This window comes from Onychostruthus taczanowskii, unplaced genomic scaffold, assembly GCF_017590055.1.
Source record: "Onychostruthus taczanowskii isolate IOZ18803 unplaced genomic scaffold, ASM1759005v1 scaffold30, whole genome shotgun sequence".
In the NCBI taxonomy this organism is placed as follows: Eukaryota; Metazoa; Chordata; class Aves; order Passeriformes; family Passeridae; genus Onychostruthus; species Onychostruthus taczanowskii.
The window spans coordinates 1,526,013-1,540,954 of record NW_024500350.1 but is presented as its reverse complement, the minus strand read 5'-3'; the positions used below and the strand labels follow the sequence as shown (position 1 = coordinate 1,540,954).

Below are 14,942 nucleotides of genomic sequence, written 5' to 3'. Positions count from 1 at the left end.
CCTTACCTGTGTGCTGAGGTGAGGGGCAGGGCAGAGCTCTCAGGGGCCGGGCTGGGGGGCTACAAAAGGGTTTTTTTTGCCTGAGTCTGGCTATGAGCAGCGGGGCCACCAGAAGCTGTGCAGGGGCACACACTGAGCCACCCGCAAGCACCAGGCAGCAGCAGGGAGCACAGAAAACAAAATAAATCCCAGCCTGACAGATGCCCTCTGCACATCAGTGTCTTGGGGAAGAGTTTATGGAGAGCCACAGAGGCAGCCCCTCCCTGCCAGACCTGCCTGGATCCCTCTGGACTCACGGGCCTGGCTTCAGCCAGCGGGACCCTGTCCAGCCCCGAGGCTGGCACAGGGACACGCTGGAGAGGGGCAAGTGCCAGGAGCGGCAGGGGGTGGTGGGGGAAAGAAAGAGACAACTCACAGATCTACTCACAGAGGCAAAATTTAATGGCAAGTCATCTTCCCTCCTTTATTACACCTTGGTTAGCCAAACAAAAAAAATCTGCAGGTAAAAAAAGTTTTAATGGTCACACAGCACTTTATACATATATCATAAGCAACCAAGCATCCACATCTGCACGTGAACGACACACCTCTAAGCATGGCCTCAATAGTCAGGTTTGTTTTTTTAAATTCATTAAATACTGTACAGAATCAAGGCTACAAACTGATTTTGTAATGCTTCTTCCCCCTCCCCAGCACTTAAAACAGTTACAGGCTGCTCTCATTTGTACATCACACAGTCGTGTAGCCAGTTTTAAGGCTAACAATATGCATCATGCTTTGGCTTTTTTTGTGTGTTTTTAATTTTTTTTTTAAGGTTTTAGCCTTTTAAATTTTGTTACCCTTAAATATTACATACATACACAAAAAATTACATAGCTGCAGTGTGCTCACCACCAACCTCATCACCCAGGAGCTTCACATTATCAAAAGCTTTAGAAAATTTGTAAACCTCTGTGCACGCTTGGGTTTGGGACAGCTGCAGAGAGCGAGCGGTGCCGGGGGGAGCAGTGTCCCCTTCCAAAGGCCAACATCCACCTCCTCAGAGGGAGCCCAGCCTGTGCAAAAGCTCTTGCGTAGGATCAGAGACTTTTTGGGCAAAGGGGAGGACGTGGTGCCTGCCCTGTGAGATGAAAGCTGCAGAGTAAAGGAGGGAAAAAGGGGAACTCAACAGCTCCTCCATCCCCTGGGGGTTTCTCCCTCCCTCCATCCCTGGTCCTGTGGGTCATGGGGCAGCCACAGCCTGGCTCTGGGGACAGAGGGTGTCAGTGTCTGGATCACTAATCATGGCTGTGCCTGGAATCAGCCTCTGCCTGTTCTTCCTGGAGCAGTGGCCTCACCTCTTGTCCCCAGCCCTCTGAGACACTCGGTGCTCTGCTCAAAGGGATCCATTCACTCCCAAACGTGGCCGTGGTTGCAGCTCCAGCCTGCCCTGCCCCACCCACGGCTCCCAGCACCCCAAATCAGCACCTGCCCGACCTCCCACCTGCCAGGGAGGGCTCCTGGAGCAGGGCTGCAGCTGCTGCACCCACAGAGCAGTGTCTGGAGAGCTCTGCAGCCCAGGTCTTCATCACAGCCAAGCCCTGCATCCTCCGGAGCACCAGGAGAAGGACGTGTCTTCCAAAATCCCAGAGGTGGATGGGGACACGAGAAGGGCTTTGTGCAGCCAGCCCCTGGCTCAGGAGCATCACGGGGGCAGCAGGAAAGCACAAGGAGCTGGGGGGGGAAGGGAGGGGGGTGCATTTGGGCTGTGGGGTGCAGCCCTTGGTGGCTCTGGGAGCAAAAAGCACTGCACCAACGTGTTGGGATTCTCTGCTGTTCTGCATTTAGAACTGCAGCCACACTGAGCAAGAGCAAAAGCAAAGGAGAGCTTTGTCTCCATCCTTACCTCTGGCAGAGCCATCTGCTCAGCCCCACTCCTTCCTGGGAAGCCTGGCACCACTGCCCTGCTGGAAGGACTCTCCCTGACACTGTGCTCCCCATGGATGCTCGTGGGTGCCTCTCCAATGCCTGAGCACTGGCAAAGGCAGCAGGGCTGGAGTGTGACTGCCCAGCTCCAAGTGAAGGTGTGTGCACACTGGACCAGAGGCCTCAGGAAGGGGACCTGACCAGGGGACTCTGGCAAGTCACTGCCTCAAAGTGCTCATGGTCACCAGCTCAGGCTGTGAAACACAGGCTGCCCTCACCAGGTGTTTTCCTTTCCAGCAGCACCATGGCTGGGGTTAGGGATGGGAAGTGCTGGGCCCACAGTGCTGCTGGCCACAATCAGGCCACCATGGGAAACAGCTGGCAAGGCAAGGAGCTGAAAATAGCCCAAAACAGCTGCTGTAACAGCACAGGAACCAGCACAAACTGGTGCTGCCACAACAGGGCCTCGCCATGACACAGCTTTCCTGGAGTGACCCTGACTCCCACGGCTCCTGAACACCCGTGTGCAGCTGGATGAGGGAGCAGCAGCCACACCAGGCTCATCCAGATCTACAAGAGGCCCCAGGGTCCCTGGCTGCTGCCTGCCCGGGTGAGGCCGGGATCCAGGGTGGGTGCAGTGCTGTGTGACAGCCGGGATGGCTGGGAACAAAAGATACGGATACCTAAGCAAGTAACAGGGACAGAACCCTGAATCCCATGTACTTCTAGAAGACAGGCATGCATGGTGGGGAAAAGGGAAGTTTGCCTCACTCTGGAGAAAAAGAAGTGGGGATGGCTAGACTTGCCTCTAGGAGACTGACCTGGAAGCTGCAGAACTGCATGGAAAGTCTGCAGCACTCCCAGGGCAGCACAAGTGCCAGTGCAGAGCTCTGGCCCTGCCTACCAACCCCGACTGGAAGAACCTTGTAGCTATGGGTGAACAACTAAGACTAGAGCAACTCTGTATGGTGTAGACAACTCCAATGCAAACACAATCCAATGTCTAAGTACAGATAAGCTGGGGTAGACTTCATAGAACCCATGGAAACGCTGAGAAAAATAAAAGACTGGGAGGGCATTGCCCTTCATTACCAGAAACTACAGCAATCCCTTCTCCTGGCTGGAACCCCACCAGAACAAACTGCTGGGTGTAGCGCTGGGTGGGAAGAGCCCTCGTGTGGAAAGGTGCCCCAAGATGAAAGTGCAGAGGGAACGTGGCTGCAAGACTGCTTCTGTGCAGGTCTCAAATCTTACCATTGCAGGGTCAAACTTGCAATAAGAGCACGTACATGGGACAGGGGGAAGGAAGAGGGGTTGGGGGAAAAGAGTTATTCATGCTTAAACAACCTTTCCTCAGAGGAGCAGTCAGGCCTACCACCTTCTTTGGAACAAAACCAAGCTGAGGAAGAAAAGCTGGAAGGAGAAGCCAGTTGATTGATAACAGCATTTGCCAATTTACTTTCTGCTGCTTTCCCTTCTCCCCTGCACCTGCCTGTCCCTAACCTGATGGTTTATTTGTCCTCTGTCCACTCTGGGATGTTGGCCCCTGCTAAGGCAGCCCGGTACTGCTGCAAGACACCGCGGATGCTTTTAATGAACCCCTTGGACAAAGGGAAGAGGGGAAACCCAATATCAGGGTAACCGCTCTTCTCCGGCAGGAAACTCCTGTAGCTCTTTCTCCTTTTCTTTGGTTTCACGCTGGGCTGCGAGGCAGAGTCCTGGGCAGCCTTCCCCTCGTCCGTTCGGTCTCTGGCCAGGTCCCCCCTGGCTTGGCCTGTGCTCTCCGAGTCCGAGTACTGCTGGAGGTCGCCGGCGTCGGGCGTCGCGGTCGGGAGCTCCGACTCGTCCAGCTCCTCCTTCGCGTCCGGCGCCGAGTCGGACAGTTCGGCAGCCGCGCCCTGCTCCGAGCCGCACTCCGCCAGCGCCCCCGCCGTGTCCCCGGGGCTCTCGGCCAGGCTGCCGCCGGCACACAGGGAGGCAGGATCCGCCCCGTTGGCCTGTTCGTGGCTGCGCTCCACCAGCTCGTTGGTCTCCAGCCAGGACTCGATGCGGGACACCAGGCGCCAGCCGTTGCAGCGGAAATGCTCCCGGATCTCGTGCTCGAAGACCTCCACGGGCCGGCGCAGCAGCTGCATCATGGACTGCACCACGCGGATCAGCGTCATCTCGTTGTAGCAGCGGCTGTTCTCGTAGCCCTCCTGCAGCCCCCGGTCGCTGTCGAAGCCTGCCTCGTTGTAGTAGGGCTCGTTCACCAGGATGAGACCTGCCGGGAGAACGGGACACCGAGGGGTTAAGGGAGGGACACCGGGAATCGCCATCCCCTGCCAGTCCACTCCTGCCAAGAGGGTCAAGCACAGGCCGGGCTGAACCCCCAAAGCTGCAGGATGCAAAGGTCTGGTGTTGCAAGGGGAGCACAGTGTGACCCGGTAGGGACCTCAGACTCGGCAGGGAGTGGTGTCCACGTTCCTTGGCTGGCAAGAACAGCCCTCTGCCAGCACAATGCAGAGGGCACACAACAGCAGAGGAGATCAAAAGGGCAGGAAGGGAGAGGTTTCACAGCTCCTTTCACTTCCCTCCTGCAGAAACCCCCACGAACACAACAAAAGCTTTTATTTTCCTCCTCCTCTTAACCAGAACAAAGGCCAGACTGCAGCAACAGGCTCTGAGCTGGCCAGGTTCTGCTCTGTCCAGCAGAGTCCCACCAGACATTACAGTTCTGAGACACGGAAGACTGTGACAAGTCACCTTTACCAAGATTTCTCCTACTTACTTCTGGTCTAATGAAATTACAGGTATGTAGCAATAGCCCCAGCACTGCCAGGCTGCTGGCAGCCTGCCACAAGTTGCATTAGAGCTGGGGAGATCATGTGTCTCTCAAAACCCAGGCAGCAGGAGAGATTTTCCCTTAACACCAAGTTGCTCCAGTAAAACATTTAGTATTTCATTTTCTAAATTTGGATCCTTGGCTTTAGGAATGAGAAAAGGCTTTTATTGTGGTGTCCTTCCCCCACAGGAGCACACAGGTGGACTGTGGGAGTTCAGAGGAGAAGGAGCTGCCTCCAGTCAGCAGGAACCCTTGCTCCGTGTTAAAGGTTTCTCATCACATGCCTGAGCTCCCTGCTCAGAAAGCCATCCATGAGGAAGTTATGTGATTTAGCCTGTCTGCTCCCAAACTGGATAGGGCAGAGCAAAGCCCCATGGCAGGAAGCCCTGGGGCTCGTCTAGGCACACCCCTGATTATTCTCTGCTTTGGTAGGAGCATAAACACCAGCATCATGTGCAAAACATGTCCCAAGTAGGATGGGCGGGTGACTCAGTGGGGACAAAAAAAAAAAAAAAAAGTCCTGCAAACGAGGCCCAGTTTAGCAACTTCTACTAACTTTGGTAACAGGCTGAGGACACAGTGCCTCACCTCTGTCAGCTCAGAGTAACAAGCAGACAACTCTGTGCTTGGCTGCTGCAGTGGGAAGAAGGGAAAGCATTGTGTCAGAGCTCTGGGATGCAGCCAGAACTCTGGGCATGAGAAAAGCTGGCACCTGCTTCCACTGCTCAAGCACAGAGATAAGGACACTGCTTTGTCCAGCAAGGTGAGACCAAAAGGCAGCACTAACCCAACTGGGGTGGCAGATCCCAATTGTGAGCCCCCTATAAACCAACACCCCTTCCTCCCTCTGACTTTTCCTGCCCCACAGGCTTGGCAGGAGCATTTACCTTGGATGGAGATGAGTACTTGAAGGAGACTGGATTTACTGGTCCACCTTTCTGTCCCCTGAAATGCAAACACAAATACGTTAAAGGGCTGAAGCACCATCAGTTTGCTCTGTGACTGTTGTCAGATGAAGTGAGGCCCCAGTTCTCTGCATTCCTGTTGCTGACATCCTGTGGCTCACGGCAGGAACAAGGAACTGACTCCACGAGCACGTGATGTGCCGGTGTCCCATCTCAACACATGTCTCCGTTATTTTTTTACCAGCACCACACCCCCTCAGGCCAGTTCTGTCTGGAACTGTGTAACCTTGCACACAAGCCATCAGTTCCAACCCCTTCCCAGCTGCCCTGTCCTGCTCAAAACCTATTTCCCTGGCTCTGCTTATTCCAAATCTCCAGCTGGACTTTGTACCACACTACATGATTTTTGTCCACAGTGTGGAAGACAGAGCCCTAACCCACAGGCACACCCCATGCTGTTGTTGGCATCTCTGCTATGGCTGGACTGACCACAGACTTCTCATTGAGGAGAGACAGTTGAGCCAAATACAGACCCAGAAAAAGCCAAACTACACCAGTTATCTGCTCCAGACACCTGAATCAGTGCCCAAAGCCCAGGCCACTCCAGCTCAAGCACCACCCAAGAGAGAAGTCACCCAGGTCTGGTAGGCAGTGACTTGTTCCAAAAGCAGCCCAGCACAAGCCCTGCTCCCTAAGGACAGGTGGAGGACAGCATTACCTTGCCTATCCAGGTCCCCAGGAGGCTGACACACACTTTGCCATTGTCGTAGAGGTTGGGATTCAGTCTCCCACTGCACTGGGAGAGGTAGCGGAACAGAGGCGGGACAGCGGGGTAGATGTTGGGGAGCTGGATGTCGAAGAGGAAGAGGCCATCTTCATAGGGTGTGCGTGTGGGGCCTTTGATAAGTGCTGAGAAGAGATCCTGTGGGGAGAGGTAGAAGGTCAGGCACTGGGAAACACCCTGGCAGAGCTGTATTTACACAGAGGGAGAGTGGGGATGTGATTGACTTGGCCCTTTCAAGTGTCAGTTCAAGCAACACATCTCAGGGCACCTTCCCCCGCCAGAAGTTGCACCCTGAGAGCAAAGTGAACCTTTGCAACTGGAACAGGGCTTTGAGGAGGGCCAAAAATCCCAAATTTACCCCCTGCTGACACAACCCCTTGCTGGCCGTCTTCCCACTCAGCACCCAGAACAGGCTCCCTGCAATCAGCAGCTCCTTTTTTGCCACCCTGACCCAGGGAATGCAAAAGCAGCAAAAGCAGCCATTTTGGGTAATTACAGCCCTGTTGCACATGATGCACACATTCCTGCAGCTCTAATGCAAAGGATTAGGGCTAAGCAGGGAATTCCAAAGACAGGGATCCAGATGCTGAGCCCAGCACCACCACAGAGGCATCTGAGAGCAGGCACTTGCCATTCGATCCTCGAAGGTTTTCACCATGATGCCATCGGGCAGGGAGGTGGCCAGCAGAGCCATCTCCTTCCGCACGGTGCTGAAGAACTTCTTGGCTTCTGGGGGCTGGAACTCCATTTTCTTGAAGGCATGGGAATCTGTGGGACAAGGAAGACAACAGAATTACAGCCTGCCTTTGGAAACTGCCACAGGTTCCTCCTGAAGGCAAATCTACCCATGTGTAATATGCATCTTGTGGAAGAGAGGAGTTAACTTGCTTTGGTGCTGAGCCAGGAGGCAGGAGAGATGATTTCCCACACAGTACAGCAACCACAACCTGCATCTCCTGTTCTCACTGTCCCACACAACACTGTCCCCTGTGGCCCAGCAAGGAAACTTTTCCCACAGCTGGGACAATCCCACAGAGCAATGGCCCTCTCCCTGCCAAACTTAACCCAGCTCCCTACTCTCCCTGGCTTCACACCTGCAGCTTCACAACAGTCTGGCCACCTTTCCCACCCAGGTCTGGCCTGGCTGCACCACCTTGGGCTCCACTGTCACCAATGTTCCACACAGCCAGATGCTCTCTTTTATTTCTGGCCACTAACACTGGTGCCAGTGAATAAGGACACCCACTCACCAAGGACACCCAGCACAAGAACAGCAGCTGTTTTTACTCTGCTTTTCAACCAATTCAGCCTTGAAATAAAAAGCCTGAACAAACCCTGCAACTTGTAAGGAACTGTCTGCAGCCCTCCAACGTTAGTCACCACCCTGGGAAAGAGGGAAGCACACTTCTGAGGCTTGGGAAGGTGCAGGAGTGCCTGGAGATGCTATCTAGAAGCCATGCTTAGGTCCCAGAACACACTGTGCTACAGAAGTTGGCTTAATTTCTTTTCTAGTTAATGAGCTATGGAAAGGACTAAGAGGAAGAGAGGATACAGAATCCAAAAGGTCTGAGGCAGAGGTTTTGGATAAAGAAACACTGCAGGGGAGTAGAGAAGGAGTATCCCACACTCACCTGGAGCATACTCCAACACAGAGAACACTTCTCCCTTGGCACTGGTGAAGGTGACTCCAGGCTTCCCTCCACTCTGCTGGCAGAGCACTGGTGTCTCACTGGGCCACTCTGACCTCACTGGTGTCTGTGCCTCTGCTTTTTCCTCCTTCTTCTCCGTCTCTACCATGGCTTCCATCTTTTCCTCCTCAGCAATAGCCACATTATCCAAAGTCTTCTTTAGATTTTCCTGCAGCTTTTTAATATCGTCCAAGAACTTCTTCTCTCGAGTGGGTTTTTCCAGTTCCACAGTTGGGGAGGTGGGAGAGCCAGTCAGCAGCTGCTCCACAGTCATATTTTTTAGGCTTTCCAAGATCTTGATGGCCTCCTTTAGCTCCCGGAAGCTCTTTGGGGCTCCATCCTTGCCAGCTTTTTCTGTAGCAAGATCTGCAACTGCCATAGCCACAGCTCCCTGGACTTGTTCTTCTACTTTTTTCACCTCCTCTACTGCTGGTTCCTCAGGCTCAAAGTCCTCAATTTTTGGGTGGTCATCTTCCATGAGGCCATTATCTGTCTCCCAGCTGTCACTTTCATCCTCCCACTCTGAGGATGCCCCGCTGGTGCTGCCATCAACAGAATCATAGTCTGACTCCTCAATTTCTGATTCAATATTGTACAAGTGCTAAAGGAGAACAGAGTTACATGAGACTTAGGCTGAAGCACAGTTTTAGCTGTTTTTAAAAGTAAGTAATGAAAAACGAGTTTCCATTTGGAATTGGTTGGGCTGTTTAAACCCATTCCATCTATACTGGCTCAGATTATGAAACCACACAGTCCCATCCTCCACTTTTCCAACTGTAGCATTGGGGGTAAAACTAGGCAAGTTCTAGATGGGCTGCAGTCCTCCCAGTGTCTGGGATCCAGCCCAGGAGAGCAGGCAGGTGCCCCACAGCTCCCTGGATGCCCCAGGGATTCAGAATACAGAGCTCAGGAGGTATGTGGTATCATGTGAGGAGTTGGTATTTCTAGTCCTGCTTCTGCACCCTAGTTTGGCTGAGCCCTAGTTTGGCTGCCTCCACACTCTGTCCTTCCACAGAGACAATGCTGGAACCAAGAACACATTCCCATAGCAGCTCTCTTCTCCTGGGGCACACAATACTTGCCAACAGAGCCTTGCTAGGCTGCTTTAGCTGTTATATGTGGCTACTGCTTAAAATTCAGCTGAGACAATGGAGCCTCACCCAAGTTGCTGAATAAGCTATTACATAAAATGCTCTCTTCCCTCTCACTACTGGAAGCTGAACACATCCCTACTCCATCCAGCCTCACCTCCAACAACTTGCTTTTGCACATGCTGTGTCTCAGGAGGTCTCTCTGCAGAGGTTTACAGACCTCCTTCAGCTTTAAGCACCAACACAGAACCAGGGGAGCAAGAACACTTTTACAGGGCTGTGTTTGCAGTGACAAGATGGGAGCATTTTATCCACAAGCTTCTGATACTTGAGTGACAGCCCAAGAATCCTCTTAATCTTGCAAGATATGACCCCAGAGGCTAAAGCACATGGACCCTCAGTCATCTTGTCAAAGCCTTCAACTGAAGCAGCACTGTTGAGCCAGTCCTGTGCCACCCAGAGACAGGCAGCCAGCAGAGGTTAGCTGGGTTCAACGCAAGTGACTGCAGGCACGAAAAGCCATCAAAACTCACTGCCCTCAAAGCTAATCCAAATCTGAGTTGGAAAGTTAATTAGCCTGTTATGCCATCTTTATTTTTAGAGCTGTGAAAAAGCACCCAGACAGCTCGTCTCTGGGCACATGGTCAGGCATTGATAAATCATGGTTTTACCAACTGATAATTCATGCTCCTGACATTTGCCTAACTCCCATAATTGCGCAGAGGAGCGGAATCGAAGGGACTGGCGTGACACAGCAGGAGCTGCTGCAGAGCCCCAGCACTGCAGTGTGAGAACAGCCCTTTGTGGAGCACGCATCAGACCTCTGATTGTGCCTGTGATCCAAGCACATGTGACAACGGGGAAGGGAGACAGCAGCCTGCTTTGTATGCCCCAGTCCACTGCCACAGTGCAGGCATTGACTATTCTACTGTAATTAATGCAGAGCTGCTTGGTTTAGAAAGGAATCTTGCTCAAGTGCATTGTACTTGCTAAGGCATCTCTGCAGTGGAGGCAGTGGTTGCTCTGTCAGTGACTGAATGGACTCTACAGATGTAGGTTGTCTTGTATCTTTAGGCTGTCTGCCTTCATTCCAGGCAACAAGGAGGGAAGACATGGGATGAAACTGTCTGGGGAGTAGCAAGTATGAGTACAAGACATTACAACAAAAGCCTTAAAAGAACCCCAGACAAATCAGCAGGGTGCAGTGGATTAGCAGTGTGGCTGTAGCTGTATTTTTCAGCTTGCATTCAACCCTTTCCCTCCCTGCCCTGGGATAAGATTTGAGTCTGACTCCTAGGTTAGCTAAGGTACAATTTGTGGCTCTGGCCCAGGTTCTGGCCATAGTGGGGTCTTTAACAAAAACCCCACTATGGTGGCATTTCACAAGAGAGACAGAACATGCAATTGTCTTTTAGCCATGCCCTGGTTGGGCAATGCACTAACCCAGGCTCCTTTCAGAACCAACAATGCCCGAGCTCTGCCAAGCTCCACGTGCTGGAGGCAGGAGCAGGGCTGTGGACAGAGCTGGGAGGCACTTGTGAAGGCAAAAAGAACCTGTCCAGGCTTTCCTAATCACTAGATTAGAGAGCAGTTATGAGCAACTAGTTGCCTTCCAACAAAAGGATTTTCCTGTGATACCAGAATTGGGAAGTCACCCTATCACATGGGACTGCACCAATCAATAGAGCATGAGTCCCTTACCCAGAGAATCTCTCTACACACAGGATTTAAATCCACGTTTTGTCAGTCAGCTAACAATTACAGTGATATTGGGATCTGGAACAGGATCTCACCTGAGGCAGAATGATAGTCTTGGAGTTGTCAGCCCACACCACTTCCACCTTGCTGCTGACATCCACACGAGCCACCTGTCCAACCGAAGGCTGTGGAGACAACAGTGGTTTGTCAGTCTCTTTTCTTTCCCAGGCACTTCAGTGCAGAGCAGGAAGGATTTGAGAAACACATTCCCCAGCTGGAGAATCACCTAGAGCAACACCTGCACCCTACATACAGAAACCACAAAACTCTGCCATGGAGGTGGGGAGAACTCTTCAGGAATGAGCAGGAATGCTGGTCTGGCAGGAGATCCTGATCTTTGACAGGACCAACAGCCTTTCAGTGCCAGCAAGGGACAGGTCCTCTGTGGAATGGGGGTGCCCTCTAGTGGGGTTCCTTCAGCTCCCCCAACACCCAGCACCAGGGGCTCCTCAGAGAGTACAGGCATGAACAAACAAGCCACAGTCTTGCAGGGTGTGCAAGCAAGGAGCACATTGCCCTGCAGCAGGTTATTTAGGTCAGCCGAGCAGGCTGGGATGTGTTTTGTGCTGTAAGAGCCACACTACACCTTTTAACACTTTTTTAGGGCAGCAGGCTCAAAAGCTGGAGGTCTCTCCAGAGGTGTTTTGTCTACAATATAAATTGCTCTTTCTTCCCCCAAGGAAATCAATCAGCTCAACAAAATTAACATGAACACAGCTCAGTCACCACAGCTGAACCCCAGTCTTCTGTTGCTAAGTGAAACCGGTTTCATGACAAATCCACCTCATGGTTGCTCAGGAGCCCACAGAATATCCTTTTATTACAAGTTACTCTGAAATCCAAAGCAAGAGTTCTAGGAAAAGCCCTCAGGCATATGTTCAGTCCTTGTCTCAGCTCCACTCTTGCTCTGTTACAGACTGTCATCAAGGTCAAAGGATTTCCAGGTTGCATCTCCACCAGACAGAGCCTGATGCGTTACTCATGACAGCAGGGGACACCAATACAAAATCAGGAAGCTAGGGAGTTTATTTAGGATGCCCACGTGGGGCCTAACTCCTTCCTATCAACTCTTCCAAGTGTCTCCACCAACACCGGGTGACACTGTGGCCACAGCACCGTGCCCAGGACCCACCTCGTCCTCCTTGGCCGCGGCTCCGTCGGAGTTGCCGATGCGGATGACGATGTCGGTGGTGCGGAAGCGGAAGTCGGGGTGGTCGGCGATGTCGTAGACGCTCACGTCCTCCTCCTCCCCGATCAGCTGCACCGAGACAGAGCAACACGTCAGCCCCACGAGGCTGCACCGACCCCCAGAACACACCTTCAGCCCTCCAAGCACTTTGTGTTTTGTTTGATCCCTTTTCAGCTGCTCCGACAGCCTGCGAGGGGCTGCTGCTGTCCCTTTGTCACCTCAGCCAGTGGCACGTGGATCAAGGCACAAGGATGAAAGGAAGCAGATATTCTGTCTCATCTGCTCACCCTCACTTTTACCCCAGGGTTTATGTCACCGTGACAAGGAGAAGTGCAACTACAGTGTTTGATTCCCTTCTGAACACCCAGATTTCTCAGAGCAGTTCACTGGGGCCCAAAGGGCAAGAGCTTACTTTTGAAATTATCCAATGCAAGAGGAAGTATATGACAAAAAAACTTGTCATTTAATAGGAAGCATCTTTCCTTTGATTTCTCCTGGAGAAAGAGAGCTAGGATCTCACGAATTATGAGAAATAAGTGAAGCACAGCCCCAGACCAGAAACATGTTCTGCTTCTGCATGTGAAGGACCCTGCTCAGTTATGACAGTGTGGCCTGGCAGGCCAAAATAAAGCAGTGTCAAGGCCCCCTCTCATCTCCAACTAGACTGCACTCTATCTAGACTCTGGAAAATACAGCATTCCTACAAATCCCAAGGAAAAGGCATTAGGGTAACTATGGGCAATAGTACCTGGCAGAGGCAAGCACAACAACATGCAATAAATTGATCCTATTTCTATGAACCATGCAAAGACATGGAGAGGAAAAATTCTTATAGTGAACTCAAGAAATCAATTGTCTGTGACAACTTAAGCAAAAATATTCATCCATACCAGAACCTGATGATACCATAGGATGTAAATTATCTGCCTGGTCTTGGCTACCTCACAGGCATCTACAAATATGAAGTGACATCACCTCTAGCTAAGTCTCCCAGGCCTATAAGCACTGTTCCCTTCCTCAAGGAGACACAATCAATGCAGAGCTGATTTCCAGGTTTATTTGTGAGGCTTGTGTTATTTTGTGACTGCTTTCTCTTAGCTGGTTGCAGCAGGCAGTGGCTCCTGCACTTACCTCCACATCATCTCCACTGGGTTTCAGCTTGAACCACTTCACCACACAGGTACGGCCGATGTGGTCCCCAGACTGCACCACTCCATACAACCCAGGATCCTGGGAGCTCTGAACTTTAGGTCACAATGGTAGGGAAGAAAACAGACAAATCAGGCAAAGGAGCACAGATTTTGCTGAGTGACTGAGGCTGTCAGCTCCTGGGCTCTCATGGCTAAAGCCTTCCACTTGTGAATGGCATGAGGAAAAACACTTCTTCCTACACAGTGAGAATTGTTGCCAAACTAGAATGGTAGAGCTGGAGCTGACGGGTAACTTTAGTTTCCACAGACTACGTGTAACCCAGAAGACCAGTCAGACATTACTCATCAGAAATGGCCATATAAAACAGCCTATATTTATGCTAAGCCAGCTTTCCTGCTTCCCAACCTGAGTGTCTTCTGGTCCCCACTGCTGAGGGTCTACCCTTGCTAGAAAAGGAGCTGAGACCCAGATGGTGTCATCAATAATTCATATCCAAAAGCTGTAAAAGTCTCCTTGAACTTGTCCTGTGGCACTCATTAGCATCACCAACTGGTTTGGTGAAGAAAAAGGATTCAAGAAGAGGCCTCTGGATCCCAAAACTCCCCATCAAAAAACTGTGAGAGGCATGATAGATCAGCCATACAGAGAAAACAGCCTGAGGTTAGCTGTTTGTTTCTCCCCTCACTCTGGGACAGAGCTCAGAGCTGCTAGCCCTTTCAAGGTGGGCAACTCCTGCTCTGCAGAAATACTGGAAAATCCTAGTTTGGATCCTTGGTATTTATTCTTTCCACATCCTTCTGCTGTCATAGTTCAACTTTGGTATGTAAATAATGGTGCCATTCCCACCAAGTCAGCTGAATCACTGCTGTCCCTGTCAGGTGCCCACCTCAAGTGAGCACCAACAGCTACAGAGCAAATTAGGGGATCCAAAATGAGCAATACTTTGCAATTAAGAGCATTGTTCTGACACCCAATACCTCTTTTGTCCACCACAAAATCGCCGGGGCAGAACTCGTTGTTGTCCAGGTGATGGACAGGGATCAGCTCGTTGGAGCGGATGTTTGTCTCCACGGTGCCATCCTGCCACATCACATCAGCTGAAGTCATCGTGGTCACCACTTCCACAGCAACCCTGGCAGCACACAAAGGCAATGAGTTACCAAAGGGAACATCAGGGATCAAGTCAGGAAAGCCCATGTGGAGCACATGGACACAGCTACACAGCAGGCTTTGTTTTGATGGGCTCTCAACCCCTATAGGTGTTACATTGCTGAAGGAGGACTGACTTTCCAGGGAGCTCCTGCTGAGTTCACTTTTATTCCTATGGAGGCAAATTAACATCTACTAGCACCCACTTTCTGCCCCTGACAGGAGCTTCAAATAGTTTGAAGCTTGAGACCTTCTCTGCTGGAGCACCTTCCAGCTCTGAGGAGGCTTTGAAACTAGAAGGACACATAACTGGAAAGATAAATCATCACAGCCCTTCCAAAGAGAAAAAAACCAAAACAAAGAAAAGAGGCTACACACTGAATGTGAGTAAAGCAAAAGGATTTTGTTTAAAACAAAAATGTCATCCCCAGCTGTTCAAACACACACGTGTCTCTGCAGCTCAGAAATTAAACCCAAACACACCACAATGGACCACA

General features: G+C 51.5%; 1 protein-coding gene across 1 annotated transcript in view; it reads right to left on the bottom strand.

Moving 5' to 3' along the window:
* Window positions 1–420: 420 nt before the first annotated feature.
* The window catches only part of UBE2O (ubiquitin conjugating enzyme E2 O), a 62,303-nt gene continuing 47,781 nt past the window's right edge, over window positions 421–14,942 (bottom strand). Inside the window, exons 10-18 of the mRNA XM_041409115.1 lie at window positions 14,274–14,428; window positions 13,276–13,388; window positions 12,088–12,213; window positions 10,991–11,080; window positions 8,050–8,707; window positions 7,050–7,186; window positions 6,353–6,556; window positions 5,617–5,674; window positions 421–4,168 (exon numbers count right to left, since the gene is read on the bottom strand). Coding sequence (XP_041265049.1) covers window positions 3,417–4,168; window positions 5,617–5,674; window positions 6,353–6,556; window positions 7,050–7,186; window positions 8,050–8,707; window positions 10,991–11,080; window positions 12,088–12,213; window positions 13,276–13,388; window positions 14,274–14,428 — 2,293 coding nt within the window. The 3' untranslated portion in view covers window positions 421–3,416. The remainder of the gene's footprint in view (window positions 4,169–5,616; window positions 5,675–6,352; window positions 6,557–7,049; window positions 7,187–8,049; window positions 8,708–10,990; window positions 11,081–12,087; window positions 12,214–13,275; window positions 13,389–14,273; window positions 14,429–14,942) is intronic.